Source organism: Papio anubis, chromosome 5 (genome assembly GCF_008728515.1).
Source record: "Papio anubis isolate 15944 chromosome 5, Panubis1.0, whole genome shotgun sequence".
Lineage (NCBI taxonomy): Eukaryota > Metazoa > Chordata > Mammalia > Primates > Cercopithecidae > Papio > Papio anubis.
Genome location: NC_044980.1, coordinates 134498789 through 134520287, shown reverse-complemented (window position 1 = coordinate 134520287; position 21499 = coordinate 134498789). Strand labels below are relative to the sequence as shown.

The 21499-nt window shown below is 55.1% G+C and overlaps 1 protein-coding gene across 3 annotated transcripts in view; it reads left to right on the top strand.

The window, feature by feature from the left end:
• PCDH1 (protocadherin 1) overlaps positions 1–18102 on the top strand; it is a 32525-nt gene extending 14423 nt beyond the window's left edge. For 2 of the 3 annotated variants that reach the window (XM_003900267.4, XM_009209271.4), the window contains exons 3-5: positions 2273–4468; positions 11057–11276; positions 14025–18102. In XM_003900267.4, the coding sequence (XP_003900316.1) occupies positions 2273–4468; positions 11057–11276; positions 14025–14419 (2811 nt within the window). In that variant the 3' untranslated portion in view covers positions 14420–18102. Of the gene's footprint in view, positions 1–2272; positions 4469–11056; positions 11277–12211; positions 12251–14024 lie in introns of all 3 variants that reach the window. The other variant, XM_009209273.4, reaches the window with a different exon arrangement.
• Positions 18103–21499: the final 3397 nt, after the last annotated feature.

Below are 21499 nucleotides of genomic sequence, written 5' to 3'. Positions count from 1 at the left end.
CCCTGGACACCGTTACCCATCCTGGAAAACCCTTAGTCCTAGGTCCTCAAGTCGAAGTGGGAGATGGGTGGGAGTTTCAGCCTTTTTTTTTTTTTTTAAGAGCCTGGTAGACTGGGACCTGGAAAAAGACTGAAAAACAAAAGGGAGACAGACAGTTGGGGATGGCAAATAATAATAGCCTATGTGCCAGGCACCGTTCTAAACACATGATGTGTATTATATCATTTAATCCTTAGAGTACAAGGTAAGCATTATCCCCATTTTGCAGATGAGAAACTGAGTCCATACAGATTAGAAAACTTGCCTGATATCCTACAGCTAATGAGTTCAGAGTCCACCTTTGCCGCAGCCAAGAGTCTGGCTTCATAGCCTAGGTGTGTAACAGCTTTACCACCTCCCAGTGAGGTGAAGCGGGAGAGTAGGGCAGAGAGTAAGCAGGGAGGTCAGCAGGGCTGAAAAAAGAGGATGGAAGAAAACGGGCTGTGGGAATGGGGCAGAATCAGAAGTGAGCAAGGATAGAAAGGAGACAGAAGCCAAGAGTCACAGACAGAGACAAAGGGAGGTGAGACAAGAGGTAGATAAGCTGGAAGACCAATCTAGAGGCAAGGGAGACTGGGGATCCTCATCATAAAGTTAGTGACAGGTAAACTGGGGTGAGGGGAGGAGAAACTGTTAAGGTTTGGCACCCAGAGATGTGAGCAGAGACCAGGGTACCTGGGGAACCGTTGCCCAGGAGTCTTCACTGTAGCAAAAGCCCAGACAGGAATAGCTGGAGTTCCCATTCCCAAGGAGGAGAGGACTGGCAGTGGCTGGAGGGCTCACTCGGTGCAGTGCCCACTACTGCATTAGCACTGATTTTTCAGAGGCAGGCGGGTAGCAGGGTAGAGGTTGGACAAGCAAAAAGAAATAAATGCTATTTAGGGAGCACTTTCCCTGTGTCAGGCATTTTTACCTGTATTATCCCATTTGATACTCACCACAGTTCTGTGAAACAGGTTACATTATTATCCCCATTTCACATGTTCCTAGACTGAGGCTTAGGGAGGTTAAATAATTGGCCCAAGGTCACACAGTTACTTGGGAAGTGGTATAACTGGGATTTGAACCCAGGACTCTCCTGTTTTGTTACCCCAGAGACTCTACCAAGTTATGCTTATTCTCCTCTCACTTCCCACAGCCATCACATTCTGTCTGGCTGTGACCTAACTCCAGCCCTCATGTTTCTCCCTGCCCAGTAGTACCCCATGGCCATTCCCACCTGGGTCCTCTTGCCCCATTACCAACCATGTTTGTATAGAGATGGGTCGAGTGCGCGTCGGAGTTGGCGTGGGAGGGCGTGCCCGCTGACTGCAGAGGGACAGACAGTTCATTGTTTGATGCTGGGAGCCCAGCCCACTGCCAGCAGGCTCTGTGGCCTGCATCAGCCCCTCCCTCCTGGCTGCAGGCTCAGGCCGGATTCCTCGCATTGGTGCCTCGCCAGCCAGTGCCAGCCAGGAGGAGAAGTTGCTGCTGAAACAGGTTTCCCCGGTTTGACAGAGCGGTGGCTGGGGCCCGGCCTGGAGGGCTTCTCTGACCCACAACGCTACCTGACTTCTTTCAAAAGAAATACAACAACCTGGGGCCTTCAGGTGGGCATGTGAGTCTTTACTCATGTGTGCAAACACACATATGCACAAACACATATACCTTCTCTCAAAAATCACACATAATCACACATTCTGACACAGTCATACACATACAAACATATACCTTCTCATACAAAAATATCACACATAATCACACATTCTGACACAATCATACACATACATGTGTGCAGGCGTGCATGTAGTGCACATTCACACGGGCACACACACCACCTCTACTACTCACACCTCTCCATCTCTTCAGGAGGGTTCAGGCAGGGTTCATTGGTGAAATGGCGTCCCTAGTTCTATTGGATCCTCATCCTCTCCTGGTATTTTTGTGGACCCACACAGCAGTGACAAGTGAAGTTTAATTCTGCCCTGTCCCATCTCCAATAGTTGCCTGTAGCACTGTTGAGGATTTGCAGGCTGCATTTGGGCTCTTCAGGAAAATAGGTTAGTAATGCCTGCCAGAGTGTCCGAATTGGGAAAAGGCAGTACACACATGGCTTCTGGAAAGGGAGCGATGTTGGATTGGCTGTGTCTGCCATGCTTGTTGGAAAGGACATTGGCAGCACATATGCCCCTTTATTTGCTCTCCCTGATCTAAACCGTCTCTGTTCTCCTTGTTTTTCTCTCCTGTCCCATAGGTGAAGGCCAATGACTCAGACCAAGGTGCCAATGCAGAGATTGAATACACATTCCACCAGGCACCGGAAGTTGTGAGGCGTCTTCTTCGACTGGACAGGAACACTGGACTTATCACTGTTCAGGGCCCGGTGGATCGTGAGGACTTAAGCACCTTGCGCTTCTCAGTGCTTGCTAAGGACCGAGGCACCAACCCCAAGAGTGCTCGTGCCCAAGTGGTTGTGACCGTGAAGGACATGAATGACAACGCCCCCACCATTGAGATCCGGGGCATAGGGCTAGTGACTCATCAAGATGGGATGGCTAACATCTCAGAGGATGTGGCAGAGGAGACAGCTGTGGCCCTGGTGCAGGTATCTGACCGAGATGAGGGAGAGAATGCAGCTGTCACCTGTGTGGTGGCAGGTGATGTGCCCTTCCAGCTGCGCCAGGCCAGTGAGACAGGCAGTGACAGCAAGAAGAAGTATTTCCTGCAGACTACCACCCCGCTGGACTACGAGAAGGTCAGAGACTACACCATTGAGATTGTGGCTGTGGACTCTGGCAACCCCCCACTCTCCAGCACCAACTCCCTCAAGGTGCAGGTGGTGGACGTCAATGACAACGCACCTGTCTTCACTCAGAGTGTTACTGAGGTCGCCTTCCCGGAAAACAACAAGCCTGGTGAAGTGATTGCTGAGGTCACCGCCAGTGATGCTGACTCTGGCTCTAATGCTGAGCTGGTTTACTCTCTGGAGCCTGAGCCGGCTGCTAAGGGCCTCTTCACCATCTCTCCCGAGACTGGAGAGATCCAGGTGAAGACATCCCTGGATCGGGAACAGAGGGACAGCTATGAGTTGAAGGTGGTGGCGGCTGACCGGGGCAGCCCTAGCCTCCAGGGCACAGCCACTGTCCTTGTCAATGTGCTGGACTGCAATGACAATGACCCCAAATTTATGTTGAGTGGCTATAACTTCTCAGTGATGGAGAACATGCCAGCGCTGAGTCCGGTGGGCATGGTGACTGTCATTGATGGAGACAAGGGGGAGAATGCCCGGGTGCAGCTCTCAGTGGAGCAGGACAATGGTGACTTTGTTATCCAGAATGGCACAGGCACTATCCTCTCTAGCCTGAGCTTCGATCGAGAGCAACAAAGCACCTACACCTTCCAGCTGAAGGCGGTGGATGGTGGCGTCCCACCTCGCTCAGCTTATGTTGGCGTCACCATCAATGTGCTGGATGAGAATGACAACGCACCCTATATCACTGCCCCTTCTAACACCTCTCACCGGCTGCTGACCCCCCAGACACGTCTTGGTGAGACGGTCAGCCAGGTGGCAGCTGAGGACTTTGACTCTGGTGTCAATGCTGAGCTGATCTACAGCATCGCAGGTGGCAACCCTTACGGACTCTTCCAGATTGGGTCACATTCAGGTGCCATCACCCTGGAGAAGGAGATTGAGCGGCGCCACCATGGGCTACACCGCCTGGTGGTGAAGGTCAGTGACCGCGGCAAGCCCCCACGCTATGGCACAGCCTTGGTCCACCTTTATGTCAATGAGACTCTGGCCAACCGCACGCTGCTGGAGACCCTCCTGGGCCACAGCCTGGACACACCGCTGGATATTGACATTGCTGGGGATCCAGAATACGAGCGCTCCAAGCAGCGTGGCAACATTCTCTTTGGTGTGGTGGCCGGTGTGGTGGCCGTGGCCTTGCTCATCGCCCTGGCGGTTCTTGTGCGCTACTGCCGGCAGCGGGAGGCTAAAAGTGGTTACCAGGCTGGTAAGAAGGAGACCAAGGACCTGTACACCCCCAAGCCCAGTGGCAAGGCCTCCAAGGGAAACAAAAGCAAGGGCAAGAAGAGCAAGTCCCCAAAGCCCGTGAAGCCAGTGGAGGACGAGGATGAGGCCGGGCTGCAGAAGTCCCTCAAGTTCAACCTGATGAGCGATGCCCCTGGGGACAGTCCCCGCATCCACCTGCCCCTCAACTACCCACCAGGCAGCCCTGACCTGGGCCGCCACTACCGCTCTAACTCCCCACTGCCTTCCATCCAGCTGCAGCCCCAGTCACCCTCAGCCTCCAAGAAGCACCAGGTGGTACAGGACTTGCCACCTGCAAACACATTTGTGGGCACCGGGGACACCACGTCCACGGGCTCTGAGCAGTACTCCGACTACAGCTACCGCACCAACCCCCCCAAATACCCCAGCAAGCAGGTAGGCCAGCCCTTTCAGCTCAGCACACCCCAGCCCCTACCCCACCCCTACCACGGAGCCATCTGGACTGAGGTGTGGGAGTGATGGAGCAGGTTTACTGTTCCTGCCAGTGTGGGGGCCAGCCTGAGCCAGCAGTGGGAGGTGGGGCCTTGGTAATAACACTGCTGCCTCACCCAGGCACAGGGATTAGGCTGAGTGAAGATTAAGGGAGGGTGTGCTCTGTGGTCTCCTCCCTGCCCTCTCCCCACTGGGGAGAGGCCTGTGACTTGCCCTGAACCAGCTGCTGGGCCTTGTGTGTTGGGGGTGGTGGGCAGGTGAGCAGAAGTGGGGAGGGAAATGGGGAAGAAGTCTACTCCAAACCTAGGTCTCTATGTGAGACCAGCCCTAGGTGCTTCTCTAGGAGGGAAACAGGGAGACCGGGGGTCCCGTGGATAACTGAGTGGGGAGTCTGCCAGGGGAGGGGACCTCGCCATTGTGCCTTCTGTGTGTATTGTGCATTAACCTCTTCCTCACCACTAGGCTTCTGGGGCTGGGTCCCACGTGCCCTTGACCCTGACAATAAAGTTCTCTATTTTTGGAGTTTTGGTTTCTTATTTTCTGGAACTGAGAGAAGAAGCGAGAGAGACTGGAAGCAGCCCTTTGTCCTCAGGTCCTACCTCAATTTCCCCTTCCCTTCTCTTTGCCTCTTGCCATATCCTAGACCTGCCCACTGTACCCCACACTATCTTAGCCTACCATCTTGCCATCCAGCCCCATGTCCCTATCCACCTCTGGGAAAGTGGCCTTCCGATCAGCCTTCAAATGGAGGTGTCTGGCAGTGTATCCCCTTGCCCCATGTCTGTAGGGCTTTCTTCCTAAGAATGACCCAGAAAGGGTGGGTGGAGCTGTACCCAAGTCCTGCCCCATCTGAGGCTTGATTCTTCCAACCTGCTCAAACAGTTGCCTCTGACAGACCTCAGACTGGAGCACCTGGCAGGGAATAACATTCAGCCTTCCTGCCTTGGGTGAAGGCAGAGAACCTCTTGATTACACCAGCCACCTTCCCCCAGGGCAAGTCCTTCCCTCAAGTCCCTTCCCCAGCCCCTTCATCCCAACAACACTCAACACCCAGCAATTAGCTGGCTCTCCCCTGTGTCTCCCCACCATGATCACCAGCCTGGCCTGCAGGGAGCGGGGCCCAGGGGGAGGCAAGGGAATTCCTAAGTTCTTTTCATTGACCTGCCCTGCACCCCTGCTCTTAGGGGGTTCCCTGCTCATGAGCAGAGGCTTCCTAGTTCTGCCTTCTGCCTGTGATGCTACCTCCCTCCCCTCTTTCCACTCCTTGCTTTGGCCACCCTGGGTTGCTTGCTCTCACTCTCTCTCTCTCCGTCTCTCACTTCTTGCTCTCCTGGGTCTGCCCTGTCTCTGGTTGTGCCTGAGTTGGAGGAAGGCTAAATCATGGCTGAGGGGCCTCAGGCCCTAGGGGAGTCTCTGAGGCCAGAGGCAACCTATCTCCATGGTGACTAAAGAGGCTTGAGACACTCCCAAGAGGACCAGGCGCCAGCTCTCTCCTCTGATTCCATCCACAAACTCCCCTAATGTCCTGGGGGGGGCCCCAAAGTAAAAACTCCTGGGGTCCTTGGAGGAGTAGGGCCTGGGGAAGTGAGATCTAACCATGTCGTGACCTCCAACAACTCCTGACCTCCCATTCTTTCTCTTCCTTTTCTGTCCTTGCTGGCATTCCTTCCGTCTTTCTCCTATTCCTTTAGCATCTTCATCTCTTTTTCTTTCCCATGGTCTGAGGGATTGTCTCTTACTCAGCTCTAATCCAACCTAACCCATCCATGGAGCCACATTGAATGTCTTCTCCCAACATTCAGATACAACCAAACCACACCACCTGTTGTCAGCATCAACACACATAGGCCAAGTTTCCACCGAGTACTCAGCATGGTACTAGACCCTGATAAAAAAAATGGCCATACTTATACAAGACAGACAAGTGAACGATGAGGCAATTGAGAGCCTTAAGAGTCGAATGAGAAGTGCCCTACTAAAGCTTTTCCTAACTTATTCCATGAAACTACTTATACTACTACTCACTTCTTTTTTTTCTTTTTTCTTTTTTTTTTTTGAGACCTGAGTCTCGCCTGTAGCCCAGGCTGGAGTGCAGTGGCCGGATCTCAGCTCACTGCAGCTCCGCCTCCCCGGTTCACGCTTATCTCGCCTCAGCCTCCCCGAGTAGCTGGGATTACAGGCCTCACGCATCTCGGCCTGCTATTTTTGTATTTCTTAGTAGAGGACAAGCCATGCACCATGCAGGATGGTCTCGACCTCCTGACCTCGGATCCCACTTCCATCTCGGCCTCCCAAAGTGCTGGGATTACAGGCTTGAGCCACCGGCCTGCCCTCTTTTTTTCTTTGAGATGGTTTCACCTCAGCTACAAGAGGGCTGGAGGCACGGCACACCCTCGCTCACTGCAACCTCTGCCTCTCGGGTTCACACCTCCTGCCTCAGCCTCCCCAAGTAGCTGGGATTACATGTGCCACCACACCCAGCTAATTTTGTATTTTATTAGAGACAGGCTTCTCCATGCTGGTCAGGCTGGTCTTGAACTCCTGACCTCAGGCCATCCACCCACCATGGCCTCCCCAAAGTGCAGGATTACAGGCAGGAGCCACTGCCTCAACCCCTCACCTTCCGAGACGGAGTCCGCCAGCCGCCACCAGGCTGTAGTGTAGTGGCCGGGATTCAGCCATTGCAGCTCCCTCCTCCCACTCTGCCTCCCGAGTAGCTGGGATCAGCTGCCACCACCTACCGGCTGCTAGAGTTTTAGGAGATACCTGGTTTCTTTCCTGCAGTCAGGGAGGAATTTCCATCTCCTGACCTCGCGATCCGCCTGCCTCGCCCAAAGTGCTGGGATTGCTTGAGCCACCGCCTCGCCCCCACTTCCATTTTTTTGAGTCCTTACTAGGTGTGAGGTACCATGCTAAGCACTTTGTGTGAATTAGTTCAATCAGTGCTCATAACTCTTTATGATATGGGTCATTTTAATATTCATTTTGCAGAAGTGAAAACTAGTGATGCAGCCAGATTCAAACACAAAGCAGGCGGGTCTCCTATTATCTATTATGCTATAAAAAGGGGTTCTGGCCGGGCGCTGTGGCTCAAGCCTGTAATCCCAGCACTTTTGGGAGGCCGAGGCGGGCGGATCACGAGGTCAGGAGAGATCGACCATCCTGGCTAACATGGTGGAAACCCCCGCCTCTCTACTAAAATACAAAACTAGCCGGGCTGGTGGCGGGTTTCTGTAGTCCCAGCTACTCTGAGTGCTGAGGCAGGAGAATGGCCTGAACCTGAGGGCGAGCTGCAGTGAGCCGAGATCTGCTGGGCCACTGCACTCCAGCCTGGTGACACAGCTGAAAGACCTCCGTCTCAAAAAAAAGGCCTGCAGAAGTTAGTTTTGGTACTAAGAAATTCATAATCACATTAGCCCATTAAAGGCTCTGCAGAGTCCTCCAAAAAAGGGGGAAACTGCTAGACATTTTTTCTTTTTTTTTTTTTTTTGTGGCAGGGTCTTGCTCAGTCACCCAGGCTGGAGTGCAGTGGTGCAATCTTGGCTCACTACAACCTCTGCCTCCTGGACCTGTTTATCTCTGTGTAGCTGGGACTACAGGCTGCACCAACGATCTACACTTCTGCATTTTCTGCAGAGACAGGGTTTTGCCATGTTGCCCAGGCTGGTCTCAACTCCTGGGCTCAAGCGATCTGCCCACCTCAGCCTCCCAAAATGCTGGGATGACAGGTGTGAGCTGCTGTGCCCAGCCCCAATTTTGTTTACCTCTTGAGTTTTCTGAATTTATTTTACCATATTGCCCCTCCCTTCCTTTGACCAGCACAGTGTGGGAAAACTTACACAAGACATGGAGATGGGCTTCTGGAAGGAGAAAGTCAGCTTGTCAGTGATGAGCAGGATTAGGGCAGGGTCCTAATCACAGGGTCTCCTCACAGGGTCACCGTGTGAGAAAACTCCTGTGGCAGGAGTGAACCCAGTTGGAGGGAGGGAAAGGGCAGAAAAAGGAATATTCTGGCAAGAATGGAAGGCATAAGAGAAAGCTGAAAGAAGAGACTGGAAGAACTGTAGGTTGTAGAGGACATAGGTGCTTTACCAAAAGTTCTTCAGAAGGAAATAGTCCCTGAAAGCTCATGAGTGTTTTAGATGAACCGAATTTTAGAAAGTTCACTGGAATATATGGTGGGCTTAAAGGGCATAGAGATGAAGGTACAGGACTGAACCTCTTAATTTGGACTATGATGGTGGCAATGGGGGTGATGGATGGACGGATTTGGCCAAGGTTAGGGATAAAGGACCCACAGGATTCAAGGGATAATTGGATATGGGGTAAGGATGGGGAATGAGGGGAGAGCTACCAGGATTCCCAGGTAGACATCAGCCTTCTGAGTCTGGGTGATAGGATAGTGATGAGATCATTGACCATACAGAAGCTAATTGAAGAAGAATTTGGTTTCAGACATGTTGAATCTTAAGGGCCAGTAGCCAGAGCCAATTGGAAATAATCAGTAAGTGTCTAGAGCTTCAGGACTCAAAGAGTTTGAGAGAGATTTTTTGATCTGGGCTTTTATAATTTGATAGTCATAAAATTAGAGGGAACATTAAGTGTTGGGTATAACTCAACCCTCCATTTTACGGAAAAGAATCATGGGAAAAGAGACCAAGCAACTTGCTTAGTAGGCAGGACTGAAGCCTTCAATTACCAGATATGGGTTCTGCAGGGAGGTGAGACTGCTGGCCAGTATCTTGAAAGAAAACTGGAAAGAGAAGCACCAACAACCATATAGCCCCATGCCTCCCAGACCTCTCCTGGACCCTGTTCACCTCTACACCAGGTGGACTACACTCCTTTATGGCCTCCCGGCCCCAAATGTCCATATCAGTTTTGGGGACCTTATCAGTCATCACCCAGACCCTTCAGTGTTTTAGATCAATACAAGGATTCCAAGAACGGTCGCTTATTCCTGAAGATGAGGTGGGAGCCATCTTCAGGAATGGGGATAGTGGGGAGGCAGTTCTGGGCTACCTTCCCCACAGCTCCAAAACTCCTGTCCTGACAGCCTCTTCCACCCTAGCTGCCTTGAATGGGGCTGTTAGGAGGGTAAGTCTACAAAGCCAAGGCCACCTCCCCTGGCCATCTTCATAACCTCCTATCCAGAGTTATAGAGTAAGACAAAGCACTGCCAAAGTCTTGGAGGATGGGAAGGAGCGTGGAGACTCATCAGCAGAGCCCTGGGCTTGGCTGTTTTCACCCCTGGCCTCCAGGGGCCCTGGGTCTGCGCCCTCCACAACTCCTAATTTCTGGTTGGCAGGAAAATCTGTGGCAGTCCCAAGTGGGTATTTGGGTGGCTGGCTGCTTGTGCCAAGTGCCAAGTTGAGGTTGCCAGGTTCCAGGGCTGATCGTTAACCTGTGGCAGGCATACAGGGCTGCTGGCTGGGAGCAGCCTGTAACGGTTCCACTCCCCTGACCCCTAGTCCCCAGTCCCCAGTCCCCAGTCCAAGCCTCCAAGTCTGGCTCCTCATGCCAGCAGCCCTCCCAGAAGCTACTTCCTATTTCCTGGAAGGAGTCTCCCTTTGAGACCAGCTTTCCTAATCCCTAATGGGTGCCATGCCCTCCCCCCATGTCCAGGCTCCTGGCAGAGCCCTACCCTCTCCAGTGAATATTCTATTTCCTGATGGGAGGATTGGGTAGTTTCCATTGTTCTGCTTTGTCTCCTTCCCCCAGGTGCCCTGGTTTGTTATCAGGCTCCTCCCTCTTTTTTCCACTCCCAGGCCTCTCTGGAGGGGAGTGAAGTGGGGATGGGGGGCTGAGTGGGAGGGGCCACAGCAGGGAGTCTTCAGACTGCTGCAACATCGCAAACCAGGGATGAGGAACAGAGGATAAGAAATGAAAGGTTGTCCCCTCATTTGGAAGGAGGCAGTGGCAAGAGCAGTGAGACAGGTGAGGAGCTGGAGTTTGGAGGGTGCTGTTTGGAAATGAGGGAACTAACTGTTCTGGTATTGGTGAGCTGTTTGGGAGTTAGGAGTCTGCTGCTTTTAGGAAGCTGTTTTAGAAATTGCAGGCTATGCTGGTGTTTAGAGGCTGACCTGGAATTAGGGGAGTCGGGTGGTATTATGCTACTCTGGTATTGGGCTCTACACTGTATTGCAGGCCATTCTGGGATTAAAGGGAGGCTTTGCCAATATTGGGAAGCTGGGTTAGAACTAGAAGGGTTGTGCTATAACAAGTGGTTGCACTGGATGAGGGTCACTGGGGTGGCATAGGGGCTATAATAACACTGGGGCCTGCGCTGTATTGGGACTTCCAGTATGTGGACTTGGCTGTACGAGGAGCGGTCCTAGAACTCAGGAGCAGTCTTTCACGGAGGCCTGTGCTTTCGGGAGGAATGTGCTATGCTAGGGCCTGGGTCTCTGTCTCTGTTGGTTGCTGTTGAGGCCTGAGTAGGATGGTGCTTGGCTTGTACTAGGGCCTGGTATGGTGGTGGGCCCTGTGGGCAAGCTGGCTGGGCAATAGTGACAATCTCTCTCCCTGCAGTTACCTCACCGCCGCGTCACCTTCTCGGCCACCAGCCAGGCCCAGGAGCTGCAGGACCCATCCCAGCACAGTTACTATGACAGTGGCCTGGAGGAGTCTGAGACACCGTCCAGCAAGTCATCCTCAGGGCCTCGACTCGGTCCCCTGGCCCTGCCTGAGGATCACTATGAGCGCACCACCCCTGACGGCAGCATAGGAGAGATGGAGCACCCCGAGAATGGTGAGGCACAGCACCATGGTCAGGGCACCCCAGGAGTGAGTGGAAGCCTGGGAATGGTGACAAGGCCTTAAACAAATCCTCTGTGTATTGAGTTCTTGTGTACTCAGTCATCATCACCGTGCTGAGGGCTTTCAGGTATACACGCATTTAATCCCCAGAACCACTCTGTGATCTGAGAACTTTATGGCACCCAGTTTACAATGGAGGAAACTGAGGCTTAGAGAGGTTAAGTCACTTGCCCAGAGTCATACATCTAGAAAGTGACAGGTTTCTCTGACTCCAAAGCTATTGCATTCAGCACCATGTTTACACGGCCACTTGGGAACAGGGACCCTGAGTGTGTTGACCAAAAAGCTCACATAATGGTGAGGAAACCTTGAGAAGGTGGGTGGCGGTCCTCTGAACGGTGGGAAGGCCTTGAGAATAGAGATTGGGCCCTGGATGCTACGGGGAGGGGGGGATCAGAGAACAGAGTGACAATCTGCTGGGGAGAGGAGTGGGAGAAGGTTTGGCACCTCTTTGAGGAAGAGCAGCAGGAGGTCTGGTGAGGAGAAAGGCCTGTCTGGGAGGGATTTGGAGGGTGATGGCAAAATGGAGATGTGAGCTCGAGCAGAGGTCGAGGTGTGCCGTCAGAAAGTGTGTGTGCAGTGCGTGTGCATGTGTGAAGGCATCCATGGCAGCCTGTGGAGGGGGAGAGTGAACGAGCTAAGCCAAGATGGAAAGATTCTCTAACTTGGAGCTGTCCTCAGGTCTCACCCGCTCCCTCAACTCAAAGCCTCCCCTACCCACAAAAGATGGGAGGTTTCCCTCCCCTGCCTCAGGTACAGGGCCCTTGTCTAACTTCCCAGGCCCTAGGTCTCAGAGTGTCCTCCACCCCCACTCCGCCCCTCCATGCGTGATCTCATGCCCGTCTCGTCCTTTTTGTGCCCGCGCAGAGCCGGCTGGCCGGAGCAGGCCCTGAGGCAGAGTGCCAGGTATGTGGGAGCTGCTCTGGGGTCTGGGGTCTGTGGGACTCTGCCCAGCACCCAGCCTCACCCACCCAGTGCCCATGCTCTGCTCTGAGCCATGTTGGGTCCTTCAACTCTGCTCTGAGCTGTAGAACCTTGGCACTTTGAGGGTTAACAACAGAGCTGTCCCCTCCTCACCTGGCACTGGCAGGAGGCCAAGCCAGAGTGGGTGGTGCCAGGGGAGCCCCTGTCCCAGGCAGTGTTGCTCAGCCATGTCCCTGGGGGGTGGGGGGGGCACTGCCTGGTGCTGTCCCTGAGCAAGGGCAGGACAGGGACAGCTGTGACAGGAAGTGCTCATGGCCCAGCCGTTCCCATGGAGATCCCCGCTGCCCAGCAACTACACCGGCTACTGCTAATGTCAGGCAGCCAACTCCTGTTCCCGTGGGTGTTCTGGGCAGGGAGCCGGGGCAAGGCCAGGGGTGGTGGCTGGTTTAGGGGCCAAAGTGAGGTGGGGAGGGGCTGCATGAGCGTGCTTGTGGATGTGAGTGTGTGCTTCTATGTGAATACCCCACATAGAAGCTTGTCCCTTCCCCCTGGGTTTAAAGCAAGGCCTTGCTGGAGGAGGGTGGGTTCAGGACCACCGGGAGCATGTGAGGCTTGAGGGGGTTCTGAAGGAAGTGATGTGCCCAATTTCATCTGAGGATAGGGGTGCCCAGTATAGTAGATTTGTGCATCCATGCCTATCTGTGTGTGTGAGAGAGGGAAAGAGAGAGAGAGATTGATTGTATCCATCAATTCAGTGAGGATGGGGGTTTCCTCAACCCCCCCTGAGGATAGATTTGCACGTTTAAGCCTGTCTGGAGATCGATGAGGCAGTATGTTTGTGCACCTGTCTGAGGACAGATTTGGTGGGTGTGTAAGAAGAGCACTGTGGGATAGGTGACGCTGGAAGGAATGTGTCTATTTAGGGCTCTGTGGCTCATGCCTGTAATTCTAGCACTCTGGGAGGCTGAGGCAGGCGGACTGCTTGAATTCAGGAGTTCAAGACCAGCCTGGGCAACATGACTAAACCCCATCTCTACAAAAAATACAAAAAATTATCCAGGCATGGTAGTGCATGCCTATAGTCCCAGCGCCTCGGGAGTGTGAAGTGGGAGGATCGCCTGAGCCTGGGAAATTGAGGCTGCAGTGAGCCAAGATCACACCACTGCACTCCAGCCTGGGTGACAGTAGTGAGACCCTGTCTTGAAGGAAAGAAAGGATAAGGCCGGGTGTGGTGGCTCATGCTTGTAATCCCAACACTTTGGGAGGTCAAGGCAGGTGGATCACCTGAGGTCAGGAGTTCAAGACCAGCCTGGTCAACCTGGTGAAATCCCATCTCTACTAAAAATCCAAAAATTAACCAGATATGGTGGTGGGCGCCTGTAATCCCAGCTACTTGGGAGGCTGAGGCAGAAGAATTGCTTGAACCCAGGAGGTGGAGGTTGCAGTAAGCTGAGATCACGCCATTGCACTCCAGCCTGGGTGATGAGAGCAAGACTCCATCTCAAAACAAAGAAAAAGAAGATAGATTGGTGTGTGTGCGTGTGTGTGTGCATGTGCGTGTGTACAGTAGGCCAGTAGGTCGATGGTGGGAGGGCATGTGTCCATTCGAGGGTGTGTGTGCCTGTGAGTTCAGTGGTCAGGAAAGGGCGCATACTCCTGTCCTGAGGCGGGGTGTAGATGCCAGTGGGAGGCCATGAAGCAGAGCTTTGCAGAGGCTGTATGTCTGACAATTGTTCTTCCCCGCTTGCTCCTACAGACCTTCGCCCTTTGCCTGATGTAGCCATGACAGGCACATGTACCCGGGAGTGCAGTGAGTTTGGCCACTCTGACACATGCTGGATGCCTGGCCAGTCATCTCCCAGCCGCCGGACCAAGAGCAGCGCCCTCAAACTCTCCACCTTCGTGCCTTACCAGGACCGAGGAGGGCAGGAGCCTGCGGGTGCCGGCAGCCCCAGCCCCCCGGAAGACCGGAACACCAAAACGGCCCCCGTGCGCCTCCTGCCCTCCTACAGTGCCTTCTCCCACAGTAGCCATGATTCCTGCAAGGACTCGGCCACCTTGGAGGAAATCCCCCTGACCCAGACCTCGGACTTCCCACCCGCAGCCACACCGGCATCTGCCCAGACGGCCAAGCGCGAGATCTACCTGTGAGCCCCCTTCTGGCCGGCCGGCCCCCCTCCCCCAGCCGCCGGCCAGCTCCCAAATGGGCCCATTCCAGGGCCTCACTCTTGACCCCTTCAGCGTGGACTTCCTGGCCAGGGCCCCAAGTGGGCGTATCACTGGCCTCATGACCACGCTGGCCCTTCCCCCATGCAGGGTCCAGGTCCTCTCCCCTCCTTTCCATCTCCCAGCCCCCAGGGGCCCCTTCCCCTTTATGGGGCTTCCCCAGCTGATGCCCAAGAGGGCTCCTCTACAATGACTGGGCTCCTTTCCTTGACTTCCAGGGACCACCCCCTCGATTTGGGCAGATGGTGGAGTCAAGGGTGGGCAGCACACTTCTAACTCATTGTTACCCTCATGGCCGACCAGGGCGGGGATAGCACGCCCAATTTTAGCCCTGAAGCAGGGCTGAACTGGGGAGCCCCTTTCCCTGGGAGCTCCCAGAGGAAACTCTTGACTGCCAGGGGCTCCCTGAAGGGCTTTTGTTACCAAAGGTGGGGTAGGGACGGGGGTGGGAGTGGAGCGGAGGCCTCGTCTTCCCGTGCTGCTCCTGGGCTGGCCCACCTGCCTGCCACATGCCCACGCCTAGTCCCATCTGGGCCCCCCTTCCCTGCTGGTCATGCAGTGTCTGTATATAAGGACCTTGGAATGACGTCCCCATTTCTGCCTGATTTGCAACTTTTCTTGTTGATGTTGTGTTGTCTTGGGGGACCCCTCTGGGGGGGGAACCTACCCTGTGCCCCCTCCTCCCTGCCGCAGTGCCCCCCAACCCAGGCCTCTATTGTTCCATGTTGTAAATACCCCTGGGGCCATGGTGGGATGGGGGTGCAGGCCAGGGAAACAACGGGTGGGTGGGGGTGGGGACGGGGGGAACATTTGCCTATCAGCAGAGCTGGGCTTTTATTTAATTTTTTTTAAAAATACAAATCTCTATTTTTTTGGAACTGTTGCGCTGTGCCCTGGGGGGGCATCCCCGCTCAGGCTGGCCTCCCACATCCAGATGAGCATCACAGAGGGGCCCTGAGGCTGTGGGGGGCAGCTGGACAGGGGTGGGATGACTGTGCCTCTGGCCTGGTTGGGTGAGTTGGGAGCAGGAAGGTTTGCTCAGGGGGTGGCTGGGTGCTGCTCCTGATATAGGGGGCCTGCATTCTGCCCCCTCCCTGCCCTCCCAACCCCCAGCCCCTGCCATGACTGACCCGTCAGCCTGTAAAACCACCATTGCCTTGATCTCAGGGGGTGGGAGGGCTGCCTCAGGGCACCCTGGGCTCCAGGCCCCCTTCTTCCAGTTGGGCTTCCCTTTGCCAGGGTCAGGGGTCCCATAGGGGAGGGGGTAGGGAGGTTGGGGGGCAGAGAAGCCCAGTCAGCCATGATGAGGTGGAGTTCTCTTCTTCACCTCAGGGGGCCAGGGTGTAAGGGGCGTCCTGCAGAGCCCCCATCTCCCGCTGTGGCCATCTCAAAGCCTCAGCCCCTCTTCCTTCCAAACCCCCACTGCCTTGGCCCATACCTCTCCAGCTTCCTAGGGGCCCAGGCTGGGAGGCTGGAGACTCAGGGTATGGCCCTTGCTTGACTTAGTCTAAGCTTGGGGAGGTGGTCCAAGATTGGGAGGGGTGGGTACAGGCTGCGGGGTCGTCTGGTGCCTTTGGGAGCTGTGCTGCTGGGGTCTTGACTCCTGTACAGAGACCCCACCCCCACCCAGGAAACGCCAGGGGGCTGAAGAATCACCCTATTTATCTGCCCCTTACCCCTAACTTGGTTTGGGGTGACAGTGCTAGGAAGAAGAGCATTGTTAGGCTGGTAGCCCTGGCATACGCAGCCCTTCTATGGAGGGGAAGGGGTAGAATGGGATGGGGTGACAGCAACCAGGTCTAGGGGTTGGCCAAAGGCTCCTTTCCCTTGGGGAAGCCCAGGAAATGGGCTGGGGGCTTGTTAAAGAGACAGCCCCTTTCCCCTGCACAAATGGGGCAGGTGCAATAGTCTTGGAGTTGGTAGTATTGGGTGCCCTGCTGGTCGAACAGCGGCCTCCAGGATTGTCCTGGGTCCTGGAGGTCAGGATTTGGGCAAGAAGATTGTATGAGGCCCATTTGCTTGGTGGAGAAGGTGGTCCAGACAGGCGGCTTTCCTGGGGTCAGTGGACTCCCACTGGAAGCTCCTAGTGGCCTGGGTACCTTGCCCTGGTCTTAGAGACCCCTGAGCACTGAGCGGAAGAGCAGAGGAGCATTTTGCACAATGGAGAAGCCAGAAGAAAGAGGGTGGCCCAGATGGCTGGGAGGGCTGAGAAGCCCTTCCCACAGGCAAAGAGAGTCCCCAGCCCCCTGGTTGGGGCCAGGGCACTGGGTCTGTCACTAACTGGGCACTGGAGAGATGAAACCAAAGGTGGGCAGGGGATGGCGACAGCACTGGGGACTATCCCTGTGGGTCCTAGGTCTGTGAAGCCCCTCCCCAATGCCTGTGTCGCGTACAGTTTTATGTACCAATAGGCGACATTTGGCCAGAGGAAAGCCCCCCTCAAACCCAGCCTGACCCAGTCTGTGTCTTCCTAGAGGGGACCTAGTCGGTCCCCATCCCCCTACTTCAGGGCATGTCTCTTGGTAGGGTAGGGTATATGGGGACATATTTCTCTCCTAGCGTCCCTGAAGCATGTCTCACATCCCAGGGTGGGGAGAAGTTCTCTGGGCATCCCTCACTTCTGGGGGCTCTCTAGGCCCTATCTCTCCCCTTGGGAGCCTCTGGGGGACATGTGTTCCCGCTGAGGACCACAGGAGCATGTCTCCCCCCATTACCCAGGCTCTCTGGGGAGCCTGTTTTCCTCCCAGGGTTCCTGGGGGTACTTAAGGCAAGTCAGTCTGGGGCCATCTCTCTTCCCAGGGAAGGGGGCTATCTCTGAAGCATGTCTGGGAAGGGATGTTTCTGGCCCTGCCCCCATCTCTTCTATGGGGGTTTCTCTGCCCTGCAGCACTTTAGGATGAGGCTGGGCATCTCTGAGTTGTCTTTTCTCCTAGGAGCCCTGGGATACCTCTCTCTCCCGAGGGTAGGGCCTCTGGAGCCATTTCTTCCCTGGGTCGGGGCTGTCTCCGGGTGTTGGGAGGGCTTGTGTTGGCCATGAGAAAGTCTCTTAAGGGGCGTCTCCACTGGGGACTTCTCTGGGAGGGGGGACTGTGTCTCGCCCGTGGGGTTTCGGGCGGGTGTGTCTGCCCATGGGGAGGGGAGACTGTGTCTCCTCTCCTCAGGTTATCTAGTGGGGAGGGGGGCCGTGTCTCTCTCGTGTGTAGGGGGGTGGGGGTCGGGGTGGGGGGTTTTGGGCGCGTCGGGTGCCCACATTGGGGTCGTGTTTCTCTTGGTTCGTGCCCCTTCCCACCGCCTCGCTCCTCCCGGGAAGGGCCCCCGCCCCGCTCCACCCCATCCCTGGCGCTGCGAGCACAATCCCGTTGATTTGTAATGATTTCTGTCTCTTTCCGTCTTTCTCTTTCTCTGACACCCCCACCCCCACCCCCACCCCCACCCCCACTCCCACTCCCACTCCCACTCCTCCTCCCCATCCCCGCTGCGAGCATGCGCAGGCACCGCCCCTACCCTCTCCGGTTCGGTTCGTTTCCGGTTTGTTTGCTGAGCTGTCAATGAAAGACCCGTGTAATTATTCCCGAGCTTTACAATAAAAGTGTGAAAACCGGAGCCCACTCCGCTTCTTCCGGGTCCTCGGGCCTGCGTCCCGTGGAGAGTGGGAGCTAAATCTGGAGACCTTGGAAAGGGCTGGGGGACGCGAGGGACAAGAGACTGAGACCCGCACTGGTATTAATCGGGGATGGGGTCGAGCTGACGCGTTCTGAGGACAGACCCCTAGTCCATACACCTCAAAGAGACCCCTGCCGGATCCTCTGGGCCCGATCTGCTGTGGGCACCCCCTCCCCCAAGAACTCAGGTGCAGGACGGGGTGGGAGGTGACCGCCGGGGAGGTTTTGTGCTGCGCTGCCTTCTTCCCCGGGCGACCCCAGGACGTGCAGTCGTTCCCGGGTGTATCCATTACCGCTCCCCACTCTTTGGCAACGAGTGTGAATTGCGGAACTGGATGGGATAAGGGGCGGGAGACATCTCTCTGTCTGTCGCGTTCTCCCACGCTCAGGAACGAGGGTTGGAAGTCGATTTAGGGGAAAGGAACAGAAAAGGTCTCAGCCTTGGTCTCCGACTGCGCTCCCCTCCCCCCTTCCGGGCTCGACCGGCCCCGGCCTCCTCCGTCCGGCTCCCGGGTAAACACCGGCTCCGGAGAGGTCGGAAAACAGAGACCGGATCAGCCGGTTCCTGGCCCCGCCTCCCAGGGCGCTGCTCCCTCCTCCGTCCCTCCCCCACCACCCGCTCCGCGTCGCGCGCTTTTGCTCGGCCAGCGTCCTCGCTCCCTAGGCCGGTACTGTGTGGGCCTCGCTCCGGACCCCGAGGTCGGTCCAGCCGCTGGGATTAGCCGACCGCAGGGACTAATCCCGGATGAGCCTCGTGTAAACCCGGATCGACCGCGGGGACGGCTGGGGTTGCTGGCACCCCTTCATCCGTTCCCAGACGCGGAGCATCGCGGGGCCTAGAGCCCACCCCGAGGCTCCTTGCTGCTTTCGGAGAGACCCGAGTTGTATCTGCAGTTGGGGGCGGAGCGGGGCAGGAGATGAAGAAGGCAGGGCCGGGATCTGACGCGCCGAGAGCCTGGCCGCGGGGTGACCGGGGTGTGGGGCGGAAAGGCAGAGATCTCTCGGGCAGTATTTGAATCTACGGGGTTAACTCAGCTCCCTAGCTCAGTCTGCAACCGAAGCTCCCTACCTATCCTTCAGTTACAGAATCACAGACCCTCCCCCTACCAGTGGCTGTGGCAACCCTTTCCTAAACCTGAAGCCTCACCTCATTAGAAGAGGCGCTGAATCAGCGGGGGAGGGCCCCGCATTGTCTCCACCCCTGACTTGACCCTACAGTGGAAGGTGAGGAGTTCCTTCTGTTAAGGCCTAGCCCAGGAAAAGGTGTCTGAAGTTAAGGAAGTTGGAGGAGATGTGGTGGCCGACTGGGTACCAGAATCCTGTCACTGGTTGATTTACTCATTCTACAAACATTTCCTGAGCCCCTCCCATGTGCCAAACCCGCACAGGGTACTGGACCCCAAGAATGACACACAGTCTCTGTGGGAAAGGCAGACAGGTAAACAATGACCACATCTTGTGTTTGGCCCTGCCTTGAGCCGGAAATTCTGGCAGGAGACCCAAAGGCACTGTCCTCTCCAAAGTCTAGAGGCTTCCTGGAAGGGGTGGTGCCAGAGCTGAGTTTCAAAGGGCAAATGAGGGATAGGCTACTGAGGAAGGGGTCAGCCTTGCAAGCTGAGGAGGAGTGTGTGCCAGGGACTGGAGGTGGAGGAGGAGGTGAGGTGGCTCAGGACAGGAGAAGCTGGAGAAGAAGGCAGGGGCCACAACTAACGACCTGCTGGTCAATTTAAAGTGCTTGGATTGAGGGGTTGGGGAGGAGCCACTTACAGATTTTAAGCCTATAAAAGAAAAGGTCAGATTTACATTCTTCCAGATTCTGTGTTCCTCCCTTCGCTGCCCCAGGTTTCTCTGGGTTTGCTTGGGTTGGGAGTGGAGATACACAGGCAGACAGACAGGAAGAGGAACCACGTGCAGTTTAGACTGGTTAAGAATGGTCCCTGGCTGGTCAGGGTGGCTCACACCTGTAATCCCAGCACTTTGGGAGGCCAAGCTGGGCAGATCACGAGGTGAGGAGTTCAAAACCAGCCTGGCCAACATGAGGAAACCCCATCTCTACTAAAAATATCAAAATTAGCTGAGCATGGTGGTGCACACCTGTAATCCCAGCTACTTGGGAGGCTGAGGCAGGAGAATCGTTGGAACCCGGGAGGCAGAGGTTGCAGTGAGCCGAGATTGCACCACTGCACTCCAGCCTGGGCAACAGAGCAAGACTCCTTCTTGGAAAACAAAAGAATGGTCCCCATTTTCTGTCACACTTAGAGTCAGAGAGACCTATGTTAGAAATTTGACTATACTTCTTTCTAGTGGCATGACCTTGGGTAGGTGGCTGAGCCTCAGTTTCTTCCTCTGTAAGGTGGGAATAATAGTGCTTACCATCACCAAAGGTTATTGTGGGGCTTCAATGAGATAATTTGTCCACTTTTTTATCACACATCTAGCACCTACTAAGTGGCAGGCACTGTGTCAGGTGCTAGCATTATGGTGCTGAATAAGACAGGCATGATGCCTACTCTCTCTCTGGGAACTTGCATTCTAGAGGAAAAGACAGACAATAAACAAATAAATGAGATAATTATAGATTGTGTTAAAGTGCTGTGAAGGAAACAAACAGTGGGACATGAAGGAGGATAACTGGAGGTGGGGGAGGGGAAGGGACTGATTTACCCAGCCTAGCCAGGGAAGCTTCCGTGAGGAAACCTGAAGGTTGGCCAGTGTACTCCAGCCTAGGCGACAAGGTGAGACCCTGTCTCAAAAAAAGAAAAAAACCCTGAAGGTTTAGAGCTTGGCAAACTGCAGGGAAATTGCCTTCAAAGGCCCTGAGGTGGGAGAAAAGAGCATTGCCGCAGTACTGTAAGATGCTAAGCTTCCTGAGGGCAGTTACCTGGGTCTCTTTTCTTCTAACCTTCTGGGCAAAGTGAGTAGAAATGGAGGGGAGTTGGCCGGGTGTGGTGGCTCACACCTGTAATCTCAGCACTTTGGGAAGCTGAGGCCGGCAGATCACCTGAGGTCAGGAGTTTGAGACCAGCCTGATCAACATGGAAAAACCTCGTCTCTACCAAAAAAAAGAAAAACAAAAATACAGCTGGGCGCGGTAGCTCAAGCCTGTAATCCCAGCAGTTTGGGAAGCCAAGGCAGGCGGATCACAAGGTCAGGAGAGCGAGACCATCCTGGCTAACATGGTGAAACCCCGTCTTTACTAAAAATACAAAAAAATTAGCCGGGTGTGGTGGCAGGCACCTGTGGTCCCAGCTACTGGGGAGGCTGAGGCAGGAGAATGGTGTGAACCCGGGAGGCGGAGCTTGCAGTGAGCCGAGATCTTGCTACTGCACTCCAGCCTGGGCGA